The sequence below is a fragment of the Hylobates moloch genome, unplaced genomic scaffold, assembly GCF_009828535.3.
Source record: "Hylobates moloch isolate HMO894 unplaced genomic scaffold, HMol_V3 SCAFFOLD_15, whole genome shotgun sequence".
Taxonomy (NCBI): domain Eukaryota; kingdom Metazoa; phylum Chordata; class Mammalia; order Primates; family Hylobatidae; genus Hylobates; species Hylobates moloch.
The window spans coordinates 11,810,599-11,828,951 of NW_026652290.1; the positions used below are offsets into that span (position 1 = coordinate 11,810,599).

Sequence of the window (18,353 nt, forward strand, 5' to 3'; positions counted from 1 at the left end):
CAAAGTGCTGGGATTACAGGTGTTGGCCACCGCGCCCAGCCTAAATTCTTTAATTCCAACTTCTTAGTATCTCTGGTGTGTATCCTTGTTTCTCCAAACAGCCACTGCCTTTGTCCAGCCTAATACAGCTAATTTTGTAAAATCAAGTTTATTGACATATAATTCACTTAGAATAACATTATTTTTAAGTGTACAGTTTCATGAGTTTTGACAAATGTAAAGAGTTGTAAAATCAAGGTTTAAAAAATCTGTATTTGGTATCAGGGTGACGTCACAGAGTCCTTTACTGGGGCAGCCTTCCATGGCTCTTGGTACATAGGTCAACACAGCATTCCCAGGTGTGAGATGTACTATCACCAGAACTGAAGGGGCGTTGTGTTTCCTTTCTCGTGGGGAAGTTGTGAGAAATAATATTTTGGGCCGGGCGCAGTGGCTCACACCTGTAACCCCAGCACTTTGGGAGACTGAGGAGGTCAGGAGTTCAAGACTAGCCTGGCCAATGTGGTGAAAGCCCGTCTCTACTAAAAGTACAAAAATTAGCTGGGCGTGGTCGTGGGCACCTGTAGTCCCAGCTACTCAGGAGGCTGAGGCAGGAGAATTGCTTGAACCTGGGAGGTGGAGGTTGCAGTCAGCTGAGATCGCACCATTACACTCCAGCTTGGACCACAGAGTGAGACTCCGTCTCGAAAAAAAAAAAAAAGAAAGAAAGAAAAAGAAAATAAACAGTATTTTGATCTTTACTTTGTAAGGAATGTCCCAGCATGCTTCAGGCCAGGCCCTCTAAAACCTTCACTGATCTGCCAGGCCCTAGATCTTCACAGAGTTTCTCTCTGGCTCTTTGGAGCATGAGTCTTACCAAGTCCTTCTATATACTTGTCACTTCTGGTTCATTTTGTCTGATTCACATCCTGTCATCAATATTGTGGCCTAGTGGGATGCTCTGCAGGATGTCCAGATGGTCCAGCTGCTTTTGGGATGTCTCCTGACAGAAGAGGAAGAGTTAACAGAGCCTTGAGAAAAGCTGTAATACTATTGTCCATCCCAAGTGGGTGTCAACTGATTCTGATAAGGAGAGTAAAGAATCCATTTGTTAGGCCAGTAGCACCTATCACAGGCATGGGACCATGTCAGTCTCTTTTAGCAGAGACACCTTAAGTGGCATCAGAGCTGCAATTGAGGCTGCCACTTGGTGTGTGTTCAGCAGTTCACTGTCACTCTCTAGACCTTGTCTGGTTTTGGCAGGGGTTAGACTGGAAAACTGAAAGGACACAGAATGGGGATTGCCACCTGTGCATTCATTCTGCCTTTAAGGGTGCCACTTATCTCTGCCTTTCCTCGCAGGATGTGATATTGTTTTCAATTTCCTGTTTGGCTAGTAAAGAGTAAGAAGAGGGTTAAAGTCTTCTCAATAGGCTTTCCCACTATGATATGTCACAGGTTAAGAGACTAATGTGGGGGTTCGCCAACTCCAAGTAAGTCCATCGAATGATATATTTGGGGGTTGAGAAATGACCACGGACCCCTGACACGCTGTGAGCTGGTTGTGACTCAAGACTTCATTTTGTTCTTTCTTTTTTTTTTGAGACCGTGTCTCACTCTGTCACCAGGCTGGAGTGCAGTGGCACAATCTCAGCTCACTGCAACCTCCGTCTCCCAGGTTCAAGTGATTCTCCTGCCTCAGCCTCCCGAGTAGCTGGGACTACAGGCACGCACCACCATGCCCAGCTAATTTTTGTATTTTTAGTAGAGACAGGGTTTCACCATGTTGGCCAGGATGGTCTCGATCTCTTGACCTTGTGATTCGCCCACCTCAGCCTCCCAAAGTTCTGGGATTACAGGCCTGAGCCACAGCACCCAGCCAACTTCATTTATTTCTTGGTCTCCACATATTAACATCCTGTAATGGGGAGTTGGGGGAGGGGTAGTGATGATAATTTGGGTCCTAGGATATATCAATGTCGACTGAGATGCTGTGTCCAACAGTCCTTGGAATGCTGGGGTGTAACCTTTTGCCTGGCGGATGCTCACCCAAGTGAATGGTCATAGTCCTTTAAGGAGAAGGAATGGGGGAATCGTTACTATGTACACTTGCTGAGGGCTGCAGTTTCCTTCCTCCTAGGACCCAGTTTCTCCTCCAATCTGGGTATAAAAACTGGCGCCAGTTCAGAAACTGGCCAAGGCATCATGACAATCTATTGGGGTGCTTTAATTTTTTCTGACTGTATTGATTAACACCTTACTGATTGTCCATTTATCTTGGCTCTAGAGAAGCCATGTTTTGTTAACCATCTCCATAGTTCTGTGCACATCAGGCCCCCTTTGCCACCATTCTCACCTTGTCACTCATGATTTTTGTGCCCATCTTGTTTTTCTTTACTTTTTTTTTTTTTTTTTTAGATGGAGTCTCACCCTGTCACCCAGGCTGGAATGCAGTGGCACGATCTTGGCTCACTGCAACCTCGGCCTCCCGGGTTCAAGCAATTCTACTGCCTCAGCCTCCTGAGTAGCTGGGATTATAGGCGCCTGCCACTACGCCTAGCTAATTTTTGTATTTTTAGTAGAGACCAGGTTTCACCATGTTGGTTAAGCTGGTCTTGAACTCCTGACCTCAGGCGATCCACCCATCTCAGCCTCCCAAAGTGCTGGGATTACAAGCATGAGCCACCATGCCCGGCCTCATCTTGTTTCTGATGATTAAGTGTCCTGGCCTCTATTATACTAGAATCCTATCATTTCCATTGCTACCAGGGAGCTGAGTTCTGTGATTGCATCTCCTGCTGGAAGCCCTGACCTTTAGAGCAGCCATCAGTGACCGCTGAATGATACAAGTGTATTTGTCACCAGAGCTTTCCTCATTGCTTTGATCAATGGCATGTCTTCTGGGCCCTCTTGCAGAACAGTCATATGGTGGGTTTTCTGGCCTTATGTGGCACATCCACTCAGTATGCCCATTTCCCTGAGTCTTTTAATCTTTCTTCCACCCTTTGCCATGGCAGCTGTAGCATTTCTTACTGAAGGGGGTGGGTTGCCCCTCCACACTTGTGGGTGTTTCTCATTAGGTGGAATGAGAGACTTGGAAAAGAAAGAGATACAAAGTATAGAGAAAGAAAAAAGGGGGCCCAGGGGACCGGTGTTCAGCATACGGAGGATCCACATCAGCCTCTGAGTTCCCTTAGTATTTATTGATCATTATTGGGTGTTTCTTGGAGAGGGGGATGTGGCAGGATCATAAGATAATAGTGGAGAGAAGGTCAGCAGGTAAACACGTGAACAAAGGTCTCTGCATCATAAACAAGGTAAAGAATTAGGTGCTGTGCTTTAGATATGTATACACATAAACGCATAAACGTCTCAATGCCTTAAACAGCAGTTTTGCTGCCCACATGTCCCACCTCCAGCCCTAAGGCGGTTTTCCCCTATCTCGGTAGATGGAATCTACAATAGGGTTTTACACGGAGACATTCCATTGCCCAGGGACGGGCAGGAGACAGATGCTGTCTGTCAGGCCCCTGAGCCCAAGCCGAGCAATCGCATCCCCTGTGACTTGCATGTATACATCCAGATGGCCTGAAGTAACTGAAGATCCACAAAAGAAGTCAAAATAGCCTTAAGTGATGACATTCCACCATTGTGATTTGTTCCTGCCCCACCCTAACTAATCAGTGTACTTTGTAATCTCCCCCACCCTTAAGAAGGTTCTTTGTAATCTCCCCCACCCTTAAGAAGGTTCTTTGTAATTCTCCCTACCCTTGAGAATGTACTTTGAGAGATCCACCCCCTGCCCCCCAAGCATTGCTCCTAACTCCACCGCCTATCCCAAAACCTATAGGAACTAATGATAATCCACCACCCTTTGCTGACTCTCTTTTTGGACTCAGCCCGCCTGCACCCAGGTGAAAGAAACAGCTATGTTGCTCACACAAAGCCTGTTTGGTGGTCTCTTCACACGGACGCGCATGAAATTTGGTGCTGTGACTCAGATCAGGGGACCTCCCTTGGGAGATCAATCCCCTGTCCTCCTGCTCTTTGCTCCGTGAGAAAGATCCACCTATGACCTCAGGTCCTCAGACCAACCAGCCCAAGAAACATCTCACTAATTTCAAATCCGGTAAGTGGCCTCTTCTTACTCTCTTGTCCAACCTCTCTCGCTATCCCTCAACCACTTTCTCCTTTCCACTCTTCAATCTCTCCCTTCTCTTAATTTCAATTCCTTTCATTTTCTGGTAGAGACAAAGGAGACACGTTTTATCCGTGGACCCAAAACTCCGGCGCTGGTCACAGACTAGGGAAAGCAGCCTTCCCTTGGTGTTTAATCATTGCAGGGACTCCTCCCTGATTATTCATCCAGGTTTCAGAGGTGTCAGACCACGCAGGGACACCTGCCTTGGTCCTTCACCCTTAGTGGCAAGTCCCACTTTCCTGGGGCAGGGGCAAGTACCCCTCAACCCCTTCTCCTTCACCCTTAGCGGCAAGTCCCGCTTTCCTGGAGCAGGGGCAAGTACCCCTCAACCCCTTCTCCTTCACCCTTAGCGGCAAGTCCCGCTTTCCTGGGGCAGGGGCAAGTACCCCTCAACCCCTTCTCCTTCACCCTTAGCAGTAAGTCCTGCTTTTCGGAGGGGCAAGTACCCCTCAACCCCTTCTCCTTCGCCCTTAGCAGCAACTCCTGCTTTTCGGAGGGGCAAGTACCCCTCAACCCCTTCTCCTTCACCATTAGCAGCAAGTCCTGCTTTTCTAGGGGAGGGGCAAGTACCCCTCAATCCCTTCTCTCCGTGTCTCTACCCCTTCTCTGGGGAAGGGGCAAGTACCCCAACCTCCTATGTCTGCGCTCTCTTCTCTCTGGGTTTGCCTTCTTCACTAAGGGCAACGTTCCACCCTCCATTCCTTCTTCTTCTCCTTTAGCCTGTGTTCTCAAGAACTTAAAACCTCTTCAACTCACACCTGACCTAAAACCTAAATGCCTTATTTCTTCTGCAATGCCGCTTGACCCCAATACAAACTCGACAGTAGTTCCAAATAGCCGGAAAATGGCACTTTGAATTTTTCCATCTTACAAGATCTAAATAATTCTTGTCGTAAAATGAGGAAATGGTCTGAGGTGCCTGACGTCCAGTCATTCTTTTACACATCAGTCCCTTCCTAGTCTCTGTGTCCAATGCAACTCACCCCAAATCTTCCTTCTTTCCCTCCCACCTGTCTCCTCAGTCCCAACCCCAAGCGTCGCTGAGTCTTTCTAATCTTCCTTTTCTACAGACCCGTCTGACCTCTCCCCTCCTCGCCAGGCCGAGCTAGGTCCCAATTCTTCCTCAGCCTCGCTCCCCCACCCTATAATCCTTTTATCACCTCCCCTCCTCACACCCAGTCCGGCTTACAGTTTCATTCCGTGACTAGCCCTCCCCACCTGCCCAGCAATTTATTCTTTAAAAATGTCTGGCAATTTTTTTTTCTTTTTTTGTAGAGGCAGGATCTCATTATGTTGCCCAGGCTGGTCTTGAACTCCTGGGCTCAAGTAATCCTCCTGCCTCAGCCTCCCAAAGTGCTCAGATCACGGGTATGAGCCTCCGTGCCTGGGCCAATTATCTCTCCTCTTAATGATTCAGAAAACAATCATGTATTGCTATATGGAGACAGAATGTGCAAATGATAAAGCAAATGGGGTAAAATTAACACCAACAAAACTCCTCATCCCAGCTAGAGGCATGGAGCCCCTGAATCACAGAGGAAGAGACAGTGGTATAAGAGGCTCCTTAAGTCCATTTTAAACCCTCAGGCTAGAAATCCTATCACTGTTAATTAGCCACATTATTTGGTCTAACAGTTTTTCTTTATCATTCTGAAGCTGGGTTTACCTAATACATTGATAAATTATTTCAAAGGTATTTTTATCGTTCAAATCACTTCGCTTTTACCCTGACACATATAAGTGACCAGGAATGACCTTCAGATAGCGTTTAGCATCTGTAACCAATCTGACAATAATGTATTCATCAGGTACCTATGGATTAAATCACATATGGGCATATTTAAGCTCAATGTCAGTCTGAAAAATAAATGTACTATATTAATTCAAATACCACTCTTTGTGTAGGTATTTTGTCATATGTTTAAGAAAAAGCTAAAAAGAATGGAAACCGTGTGACAATAACTTGTCTTTCTTCAAAGTGCATGCAGTCTTTTGCAATACCTCATTCAGCCAAGTATTTGTTTTCTTCCTCATTCAGTATAAGGCAGCTTTCAATTTGCTTAGAAGGCAACATTAGAAGGTTAGAGTTCATCAGAAACAGAATTTTAAAATGTGAGTTCAACTGAATAAATGTGAATTTCTGCAGGAAGTAAAGAATCAAAATACCTATCTAAAGACTGCAATATATGATGATTATTTTCAAAGTATTTGATTAAATCTGATAGGTTTTCTTGAAATGAAAAAAATCGGTTCTAAAACCAAAGCTAATTTTTTGAAAATGTGGAAATGTAAATCAGCCCTATCCATAATATAATTTCTCTAAAACTTTATCTTAGTCATCTTAAAATAACTATTCAAAAATGTAACTGCTATCTTAATGTTTTGAAATAAGTCAAAACATTTTAAATATGAATACTGTAGTTTAAAAGAAAGAAACCAAGGGAAGGAAAAGTAGAGAAAGAAATGCCAATTCCAGTCCAAAGCTTTTTTGATCAAATCTGGCTCTGTCCCCAGGCTGGAGCATGGCACCGCGCCTCCCGGGTTCACGCCATTCTGCTGCCTCAGCCTCCCGAGTAGCTGGGACTACAGGCGCCTGCCACCACGCCCTGCTAATTTTTTTGTATTTTTAGTAGAGACAGGGTTTCACTATGTTGGCCAGGATGGTCTCGAACTCCTGACCTCGTGATCCGCCCACCTCGGCCTCCCAAAGTGCTAGGATTACAGGCTTGAGCCACCGTGCCCGGCCAGTCCAAAGCTTTTTTTGCCAAGTTTTCTTAGAATGACTTTTACCTATTTATGAATTCTTACAAACAGAATGTATAATGGAAATACTGACTTTTGCCTAAAGTGGCATTGTTGACTGCTGTGATGTTACTGTAATGTAATAAATTATTAAATTGTTGCAAAGTGCTGTTTTTGCCTTAAAATTTTGTGTGTCTTGAAAACTATAGTATTAAATACTATAGCCTGCAAATAATGGGCACACTTGGCATGAGATAATCTGTTTTTATTTTTACAAAATTGCAACTATATAAGTCTGTTTATTAAAAGAACAAACAAAGTTATGGGATGAAAGAGTTATGGGATAAAAAATGTGGAAAAGTGTGTCAAAAATAGTAGAAAAAACTTGTATGAAAAGTTATTTAAAAAGTCATGAAAAAGAAGTTATGGGATTAAGAATAAAGTCACGGGATATAAATAAAAATAAAAGCAGGCCCCTGTCAGCATAAGCCTGGAGAAGTGGGTCTGGAGTCTCCGCCTCCACCATGTCCCTACCACCCCTTCCCAGTCACCCCTTTACCATTAAGGTAGCAAGACAAGACCCCTGTCTAATGGATGGAGGCAGACCCTTTGCCACCTTGACCAGGGCTGAGTCCTTAAATTTCTGGATGATGATGTTTGTTATTTAAGAGCCAGAGGTTGGTGGAGTTGGTTTGTTTGGAGGAGGTCTGATGGCCTCCTTACTCTCACCAAAGCAACTTTTCCCTCAGGGGTCTCCCATCTTCTTATTCAGAGAGGCAGCTGAGGCAGGACAGTGGGGCTAACAGTAGACCAGGCAAGGGCACGGGCTGCTGGGGTGACCCCCCCTTCCCCAGTGTATGTATTGTATCTGTGTAACATTTTGTATATTCTGGGGGGTGGGGCCGCCCCTGTATCGTACCTAGTGGAGGTTAGAGCTGGCATATGGGGAGGAGGTTCTAATAATTATTTGCATCTGGGAAATGTATTTATTGCTAGCATAGGACAGAGGAAGGAGGCGGGGATGGGGTCGTGGCTCCCTTGGTGATGCGACTCCTGTTTATTTTGCTTTTCATTTTGGAATAAATGGATTTAGCCATACTGCTCAGCCTGGTGTGTTCCCATTTCCTTCGCTGGGTCCTGGAGTTTGTCCCACTGAATGAGGAGCCCCAGAGTGTCTGAGCATGTCCAGCGGGGCTGTTGGGGATCTTCCAGGCCTGTTACCTGTATGCTGCCTGGTGACACCTGGTGGATTTCACGGGGACTGCCATGGCACCTATGGGGCACAGTCCGGCCCTGACAGCCAACAGGCTCAGAAGCCTGATCCAGCAGTGGCCGGGAAGACAGATACCAGCACCCAAGGGCACTGACTTCCATCCACCCCAGGCGTCTTCCCGTCCGTCCCCTCGCCTCCCTCTGCTGTCTGCACAGGGTGGCCTTTTCAACTTTTTTGTTTTTTTGGGAGACTCGGCCTCCCAAAGTGCTGGGATTACAAGTGTGAGCCACCATGCCCGGCCTCACCAGCAGTTTTAACAACTGCACCCCTACTGTATGCTGGGGGCTGTACATGCTCCACCTATTACCAGTGATGGGGTTCTCACTGCCAACTGGCCAACTGGTAAGCTGGCTATGAAATCCAATTTTTTCAGTCAGCTTTCTCAGATCACTTCCAGCACCAAATATCATAGGTCCTGTTCCCCCAGAAGCTGACTCTGAAATGGATATTTGCACAGAGAGCTTATTGAGGCTTGCTTGGGAGATCAACTCCCATAAGCAAGCGAAGGAAGAAGGATTGGGAAGAGGGAGGAGTTGAACCACAATATGGTTGTAACAAAGGCCTCAGTCAATCTTGGGGGAATTCTCCAGAGCTAAAATGGCCCTTCAGGGTTGTCCCAAATTGTAGCAAGAGGACCAGGACTTCATATTCTTATATCAATTCGTCATTGGAAGGGAGGTAGCTCTCTTCAGCTGAAGGTGATCACGGGGAGTGGAGGAAGCGGGTGAGGACACACTCAGCTATGGGTCATTAACACTCTCAGGACTAAGTTTTTCAGTCTTGAAGGAGACCAGCTGCGTGGTAGACCACATTGTTCACTAAATAAAATGAAAGAAATATGGGAAAGTGGTAGAATATCTCCTTCCAGTGAAGTTAGAAGTATCTGAGGGGCGGAGAGTGGAAGAACTACAAAGGGAAGCTGAGTCCTATTTCTTAAATAGGGCATTTCAGACTTGTTAAACTGTTCTTCATGTTGGAAAACTTGAAGAAACCAATGTAATCTTGGAAGCTACAATTTGGGAAATGTTTTAGAGACTTTGAGTGTTTACTTTTATTTAATTAAATTAATTTATTTTAAGAGACAGTCTTGCCCTGTTCTCCAGGCTGGAGTGCAGTTGTGCGATTGTGGCAGGCCAGGTCTCACTAATGCAGGCATCTGTAACAACTGTTTCAGCACTGACTGAGTGGTGAAGTTAAATATTAAAAGCTGAGAGAGCCAACGCCCCTCTACAAAGGCTGGAACATAACAAAAGCCCATCAAGAGTTTTGCCCAGGCCCTTCCTAGGCCTTAAGGCATGACAAGATAACGCAGGAATTCTTAACAGTACCCGTTTAGGATTAAACAAGCTTTATTGGGGGTGGGGCGGAGTGGGGGCTGAAGAAACTCCCCAGACCTCCACAAACAAGTTTATTGGGGGATCTGAAGAAATTCCCCAAACCTCCATGATTTAGCAGGAGACAAGATAAGGGTAATCACCCCAGCACGTGGACCCATTTAGATTAAGTAAATTTACTGAGGCTCCAGAAGGTCTTCAGGACTCAGATCTTAGTTAATGATTAGAAGTTAATCACTTATGGCCAGGTGCAGTGGCTCACGCCTGTAATCCCAGCACTTTGGGGGGCCGAGGTGGGCGGATCATGAGGTCAGGAAATCAAGATCATCCTGGCTAACACCGTGAAACCCTGTCTGTAGTAAAAAACAAAAACAAAAACAAGAAATTAGCAGGGCATGGTGGCAGGTGCCTGTAGTCCCAGGTACTCGGGAGGCTGAGGCAGGAGAATAGGAGAATGGCGTGAACCCGGAAGATGGAGTTTGCAGTGAGCCGAGATCGCGCCACTGCACTCCAGCCTAGAGTGAGACTCTGTCTCAAAAAAAAAAAAAAAAAAAAAGTTAATCACTTATGTCTTTAGATGAATGCACACTTACATGTAGACATAGCTTAGAAGGTATATATAAGCTCTGGAAAACTGTAATTTTGAGTTGGTCTGGCGATATTTTCCAGGCCTTTACCCTGTACCCGGTCACAGAAATAAACTCCCTTCTTTCCCAATTCATTTACATCTCATTACTGGGCCGTGAGAATAAGCAGCCCCACCTGTGGTTTGGTCTGGGCACACAATCACGGCTCACTCTAGCCTCCATCTTCCAGGCTCAAGGGATTCCGCCACCTCGGCCTTTTGTGTAGCTAGGATCACAGGTACGAACCATTATGCTAGGCTAATCTGAGCTATAGCAAATTGTTTTTTCCCTCTCAGCCATTTTAAATTTTTTTGTAGAGATGGGGATCTCACTATCTTGGCAAGGCTCGTCTTGAACTCGGCCTCAAGGGATCCTCCTGCTTTGGCCTCCCAAAGTGTTGAAATTACAGGTGTGAGCCACCATGCCCAGTCTATTTTTTACGGTGGATATACTCTTGGGAAAAAACTTTTCAGAATAATGTAAGGTTGGACATGAAGATAGAAACAAAATTCCAGCAGGGTGTGATAATGAAGGGTTAAAAAAGATTAAGAAGCAATTCAACAAGCACTTAAGTTTCTACTATGTAACAAATGATGGATTACAAAGATAAACATGGTCCCTAATTTAGTAAAAAGAAATAGCAAGATAATGAAACTTGGAACCTTCAAAGAAATGTCATTCAGTTCTTTCCATATACTAAATATTAAGCTCCAGGCTGTGTGCACTGGTTCATGCCTGTAATCCCAGCGCTTTGGGAGGCTGAGGTGGGAGGATCCCTTGAGGCCAGGAGTTCGAGACCAGCCTAGGTAATATAGTGAGACCATGTCTCTACACTCGCTCTGTCTCCCAGGCTGGAGTGCAGCGGCACAATCATGGCTCACTGCAGCCTCAACCTCCCAGGTTCAAGCAATCCTCCTGCCTCAGCTTCCCAAGTAGCTGGGATTACAGGTATGAACCACCACACTCAGCCTCTACAAAAAATTTAAAAAATTAGCCAGACATGGTGGCACACGCCTATACTCCCAGCTACTGGGGAAGCTGAGATGGGAGGATTACTTGAGCCCAGAAGTTCAAGGCTGCAGTAAGCACTCCAGCCTGGGTGAGAATGAGACCCTGTCTCAAAAAAAAAAAAAGAAAAAAGAAAACAGAAAAAAAGCCAGGCGTGGTGGCTCACACCTGTAATCCCAGTACTTTGGGAGGCCGAGGTGGGTAAATCACTTGACGTCAGGAGTTTGAGACCGGCTTGACCAACCTGGTGAAACCCCGTCTCTACTAAAAATACAAAATTAGCCGAGCATGGTGGCTCACGCCTGTAATCCCAGCTACTCAGGAGGCTGAGGCAGGAGAATCATTTGAACCCAGGAGGCAGAGGTTGCAGTGACCTGAGATCATGCCATTGCACCCCAGCCTGGGTGACAAGAGGGGAACTCTGTCTCAAAAAAAAAAAAAAAACAGGGCCGGGTGCTGTGGCTCACGCCTGTAATCCCAGCACTTTGGGAGGCCGAGACAGGTGGATCACGAGGTCAGGAGATGGAGACCATTGTGACTAACATATGGTTAAACCCCGTCTCTACTAAAAATACAAAAAAATTAGTCGGGCATGGTGGTGGGCACCTGTGGTCCCAACTACTCGGAAGGCTGAGGCAGGAGAATGGCGTGAACCCCAGGAGGAAGAGCTTGCAGTGAGCCAAGATTGCGCCACTGCACTCCAGCCTGGGCAACAGAGCAAGACTCTGTCTCAAAAAATAATAAAAATAAAAACAAAGCTCTAAGGAAAATTGCTTAATGTCCTCTCAAAAATGCCAACACCATTTCTCTGCATCACAGAAGGCAGTATGGAAGCAGACTTTCAAATCACTAAACTCCCAAAACAACGGGCTCCGGACGAGCATCACACGCTGTAGCTTTACCGTCACATGTACCTTTACTGTCACATGTACCTTAACTGATATCCATGTTTTTTTCCCCTAAAAATCTAAAACACCAACACATTTCAGTTCTTTTCTAGTGCTTACTACCCATGTTGTCAAGAAGAGTGGTTCTCAAAGTGTGGTCCATGGACCAGTAGTTCTGGTACTGAGAACTTGTTAGAAATTAAAATTCGTGGGCCCCACTCCATCCCAACTGAGTGTGAATCTGGGGGTGGAGCCCAGCATCTGTGTGTAACAAGCCCCGCACATATTCTGATGGGCCTTGAGATGAAGAACCACTTGTCAAGCGCCCAATAAAGCATGGCCTAAGCCACCAACCCCAAATCAGGAGTTTAGGAGGGGCAAAGTCGGTCAGTTGGCTGTTGAAACAAATGTGCAAGGTGTTTTGTCACTGCTTAAAAGACAGGTTCAGATTCATCCAAAGGATTTGAAAACTTAGTCCATACAAAAACCTGCACACAGATGCTTACAGTTTTATTTGTAATTGCCAAAATGTATAAGCAAGGTGTCCCTCAGGAGCTGAATGGATAAACTGTGCTACATCTAGACAACGGAATATCACTCAGCACTAAAGAGAAATAAGCTATCAAGCCATGAAAAGATGTGGAGGAAATGGAAATGCGTATTACTAAGTGAAAGAAGCCGATCTAAAAAAAAGGCTACCTACTGTGATTCCAACTATATGACATTCTGAAAAGGGGAAAAACTATGGAAACCGTAGACTCAATTGTCAGGGGATTTGCAGGAAGGTATGAACTGGCAGAGAACTGTGGGGCGGTGAAGTGTTATGGTGGTATAATGGTGGATACATGCCATTATACATTTGTCCAAACTCACAGAATGTACAAGAATGAACCGTAAACTACGGACTTTGGGTGATAATGATGTCAATACAGATTCATTAACTGTAAAAAATGTACCACTCTGGTGGGGGATGTTGACAATGAGGGAGGTGTGAGAGCAAGGAGAATATGGGAAATTTCTGTACCTTCCACTTAATTTTGCTGTGAATCTGAAATTGCTCTAAAAATATAATAAAGTCTTAAAAGACAAAACAAAAAAGTAGGTTTAGAGAGAGATGATTTGGGGTAAAAATGAAAATTATGGCCTTTTGTTTCAGACAATGAGAACTGAAAAGAGAAGTGATCTTTTAAAGTAAGAGTTTATTCTCCAGGTTTTCTTAAATACCCACAAATTAGTGTTTTTATTGCTGCTATATCCAAGAGCTGAAAACAATTTAAAATATGTACTTTTATCACATTTAACACAAGAGAGAGAATGGAACTGTTTGAATTTTAAAGATGAGTTTTTCAGATTCAGTAACATATGGAAATTGAGGATAATTATAGAAACAGCTATTGAACTCTAAAATAAAAAAATTATATGGAAATAAAAGGTATTTCATTTGAAAAATGGCTCATCACCTCTCCTGCTGGTTAATACACTAATGACAATGAAATGGAATCAAGTGTTATCTTCTCCACATTTAAAACAAAGTGCTTCTTTGCCTGATTGCCAGCTTTAGGTCTGAAATGTAAAACAGGATGAATTGAGGTTCTGAACAACTCAAATATTTTACTATTGTACTTTATGCTAATGAATTATTTTGTAATAAGAAAATAAGTTGGTAAATACCTCATAAATTTGCTGGATTAATGTTTGACAGGAAAAAACCAGAAATGGATCAACAGCTGATCGAGTCGAGTGCAATTTGGTCACTGGGACACAGTTACAAATAGCACTGAATCATAACACACAAAGAGCCTAGCGTGTGTTAAAGAAACACCGAAGAGGGGTTGGGCACAGTGGCTCATGCCTGTAATCCCAGCACTTTGGGCAGCCAAGGCGGGTGGATCACCTGAGGTCAGGAGTTTGAGACCAGCCCAGCCAACATGATGAAACCCTGTCTCTACTAAAAACACAAAAATTAGCTAGGTGTGGTTGCAGGCGCCTGTAATCCCAGCTACTTGGGAGGTTGAGGCAGGAGAACTGCTTGAATATGGGAGGCAGAGGTTGCAGTGAGCCAAGATCGTGCCACTGCAATCCAGCCTGGGCAACAAGAGTGAAACTCCGTCTCAAAAAATAAAAAAAAAAAAAAAGAGGAGGAACACTTGCAATCTCTATAGCAACATATTTGGCCAAATAGTCCAGGTTTGACAAGCCCACAGGTAATGAGTCTCTAGAAAGATGAAGTTATTGAGAAGCTAGTTTCGAATTAGCTCCAATTTTATTTACAAGTTAACAATACACAATTTTATCTTCTATCTTCTTCATTCAAAGGAAAATTAAAACCATACTCTGCTAATGTGAACTTCTGTTCCTGAACTTGCCAATTTTTTTTTTTTTTTTTTTGAAACGGAGTCTCACTCTGTCACCCAGGCTGGAGTGCAATGGCGTGATCTCGGCTCACTGCAACCTCCGCCTCCCGGCTTCAAGGAATTCTCCCACCTCAGCCTCCCAAGTAACTGTGACTACAGGGACACGCTACCACGCCCGGCTAATTTTTGTATTTTTTTAGTAGAGACAGGGTTTTGCCATGTTGGCCAGGCTAGTCTCGAAATCCTGACCTTAGGTGATCCACCCGCCTTGGCCTCCCAAAATGCTGGAATTATAGGTGTCAACCACTGCGCCCAGCCTTTTTTGGTTAGTTTTAAAAGATAAGTGATAGCAGATGTTGATGTTATTAATGTGACCAATGCATTGAATTTCCAAAGAATAAAATTAGATTACTTCAGTACTGTATGTCATTATTCACAATGACTCACAGGATAAATATGACAGATATCCCACAACTGTCTTCAGTCCTGGGATTATAAAATAGGACAATTGATAATTTTCCATTTAGTGGAAAATTAATTAGGAGAAAATGCCATTTCTAGAATGCTGTTTTTCTTTTTCTCTTCATTTGAATTTTTTTAAAGTAGACCTCACACTTTCATTTAAACATCATTTTACATAACCTTCTAACATTGTTTTTTCTATTTTCTCTGAAATAAATCAAATTTAAAAAACTTGCAAAATTCGTTCATACCAATTCATCTCAGATGTTTCTTTGACAGCAAGCTATTTTTAATTCCGTGAAAATATTTTAATACTACACCACTTACTATGAGGGTGGCCTGACGTCTTTCTTTTTGCCATTTTTTTAAAGCATTAAAAAAAATTACGTTATCCAGTGTTCATATAATGGAACTAGAAGTTCCTACAGAGATAATGAATTTGGAACAATAATGATGTAATTAGACTTACAAGTTAAAGCCACAAATAAGCCTTATAAAAACAACTTTATGTTAAATTTAAACCCATATAAAGAAAAGGGGAGAGGAAGAAGAGCCAAAAAAAAAAAAAAAAAAAAAGTAGTCACTATCCCTACAGAGCAGACTTAACACCTGTGTCAATTATGTCAGCTGATTCTGCTGAACAACTGATCAAGTCAGAGGATGAGGGCTGAAAGCAATCAAGCTACTGTGACTGGAACCAGCCTGACTCAAAAAAAAAAAAAGTCTACAGTTGACCAGATTGTTGCATACACACTCAGTCTAGACTTTCTGCCACAATATCAAGTACAAATTCTTCACAAATCACAACTCTATCCCAAATGTTCTTGTATGCTCTATGTTGCTTTTCTATTCTACTAAATGACTGATAGCTTTATAATGAAATTTGCTTTATTTAAAAAACACTTGCCAAATCACTACCCCACAAAATGTTTAGAATCAGAGGTAACTGTAGAAAGGAAATATGTATATACTGCTTTTATTATTGGAATATGTGTTAGTTGAATGAAAACAAACAGTAGCTAAAAAGGTTTCAAATGATAGAAAAACATATCTGGGTAAGTTATGACACAACTTTTTGTGTATTCAGATGACAGAAATGTGTGTTTTTGCACCAATTGCAAATGCAAAGTTAACAATGAACTTGGAGAACTGAAAGGTCAAAGGGAGTCTCAAACATATTCACTATTTTAAAATTTAAGACAAAGAAGCTTAGAAAAAAAACCCCAACATATACACCATTATAACAGTCTTTTTTTTTTTAATGACTTCCAATTTTAACTTTTTTCTAAAAGCATTAAGACCCTTATTGTAGATTATGTATCATCTCCTCTTTGGCTATGAGATGTGTAGTTTTGTTAACCAGAGACATTAATGAGTTCAGTTTCTGAGACCAGTCATTTAATAAATTATTTGGATCCTTGGGTCTCTGGAAGTTGATAATTCCTGCTAATCTGTCTACTTTAGCAAAGATGGTCTTGTTAACTACTAGATTTGAGAGAAAGGCTTCAGACTCCTGCAAGAGAGAAAGATGAATTGGATTAAGACAGGATAAATTGCAGACGATAAACAAAACTTCAGAAAAGCATTTTCTAAACTCTTCATTCAACAATATGCAGGGAAATTCATTTTTTTTTTTTTTTCTTTTTGAGACGGAGTCTCGCTGTGTCGCCCAGGCTGGAGTGCAGTGGTGCAATCTCGGCTCACTGCAAGCTCCACCTCCCAGGTTCACGCCATTCTCCTGCCTCAGCCTCTCCGAGTAGCTGGGACTACAGGCGCCCGCCACCACGCCCCGCTATTTTTTTTTTTTTTGTATTTTTTAGTAGAGACAGGGTTTCACCGTGGTCTCGATCTCCTGACCTCGTGATCCGCCCGCCTCGGCCTCCCAAAGTGCTGGGATTACAAGCGTGAGCCACCGTGCCCGGAAATTCATTTTTAAGAGTTAGTAACACTCAGCTGGGTGTGGTGGCTCACACCTGTAATCCCAGCACTTTGGGAGGCCGAGGTGGGTGAATCACTTGAGGTCAGGAGTTCAAGACCAGCCTGAGAAACATGGTGAAACCCCATCTCTACTAAAAATACCAAAATTAGCTGGGCATGGTGGCACACGCCTGTAGTCCCAGCTACTCGGGAGGCTGAGGCAGGAGAATCGCCTGAACCCTGGGAGGTAGAGGTTGCAGTGAGTTGAGATCACACCAATGCATTCCCGCCTGGGCAAAATGGTGAGACTCTGCCTCAAAAGAAAAAAAAAAAGTTAGCAACTGCTGACTTCCTATAATAAGTACTTATTTTACTGATAGTCTAGGGAATGAATAGAATCTGAGTAGATTCAGTCAGGGGTGAGTTTGAATCCGCCTTCTTGCAAGCTCAATACTGCTGGTATCCATGCCAACAGCAAGCTGGTCTACTCCCTTTTCTACAAAGTTTCCCCTTAAAAGGCAGTATGGTACAGTTAATTTGTTTCCAGAAATGCTGGGTTAGAATATATGCTCTGCTACTTGGCAACTATGAACCATGGACAAGACACTTGACTTCTAAGGACTCTGATACTCTCATTCATAAGTGACAAGAGCTGACAAGTTGATCAAGGAACAAACCTTCCAACTCTAATGTTCCATGAGTCTTATCACCTAAACCGTCACAAGTCCTTCTGGGGACAGAAATGGCTTTCAGGCCATTACTACACACTTGGGTTAACTCCTCTTTGTGTGCTATGCATTCTGTCAACACGAAACATGGACCTAAAGACAACACTGTTCCGACAAGACCTAGGATCACTTGATACTTAAGTTAGTTTTCGGTACTCAAGATTGCTTGGGAAACTATTACCCTATTACCCAAACGTAAAATTAAATCATAAAATTGATTTTCTTACTCAATTTTTACAAGTCAATATTCAAAAGGAATGCCTACAAATAACTCAAAGGTGATTACTACTTACATCAACAGATAGATCCAGAAGCTGTGCCATCCTTTTCATTGTTATCCGAGTATAATACTTGGCCATTATTCTAATATTCTGGGGAGAGGATAGAGAGCAGGGAGAATACATAACATTTGTCAGTAAGTCTAAAAGTCCATTTATTTTCATTTCCAAGTAAGTTTACTTAAAATGTTAGACTCAGAGCTTTTATTTTTCTACAGTCCATCACTGGAGCAAAGCTAGTTCTATTTTTCAATAACAAAACTAAATACTTAAGATATTTTGGTTTTTGTAGTTATTCTGAACTACTATGAATATTCTACACAGCTCTTTAAATATATAGTCAAAATATATGCCTGTCTTAACTAGTGGTTAAAAATTAAATTGTACTGAAATATTTTTGCTGAGTGCAAGAATCTAAAGTTAAGATTTTCTAATTATAACACAAATGTTTTAAAGGCTAAAATCTAAAAAATGGTTGGAGATCGATCGGGTGCAGGGACTCACACCTGTAATCCCAGCACTTTGGGAGGCTGAGGCAGGAAGACTGCTTGAGGCTAGGAGACC

At 43.2% G+C, this 18,353-nt stretch overlaps 1 protein-coding gene across 1 annotated transcript in view; it reads right to left on the reverse strand.

The window, feature by feature from the left end:
• Window positions 1-13,229: 13,229 nt before the first annotated feature.
• PSMD12 (proteasome 26S subunit, non-ATPase 12) overlaps window positions 13,230-18,353 on the reverse strand; it is a 30,734-nt gene continuing 25,610 nt past the window's right edge. Inside the window, exons 10-11 of the mRNA XM_032177063.2 lie at window positions 17,805-17,882; window positions 13,230-16,379 (exon numbers count right to left, since the gene is read on the reverse strand). Coding sequence (XP_032032954.1) covers window positions 16,170-16,379; window positions 17,805-17,882 — 288 coding nt within the window. The 3' untranslated portion in view covers window positions 13,230-16,169. The remainder of the gene's footprint in view (window positions 16,380-17,804; window positions 17,883-18,353) is intronic.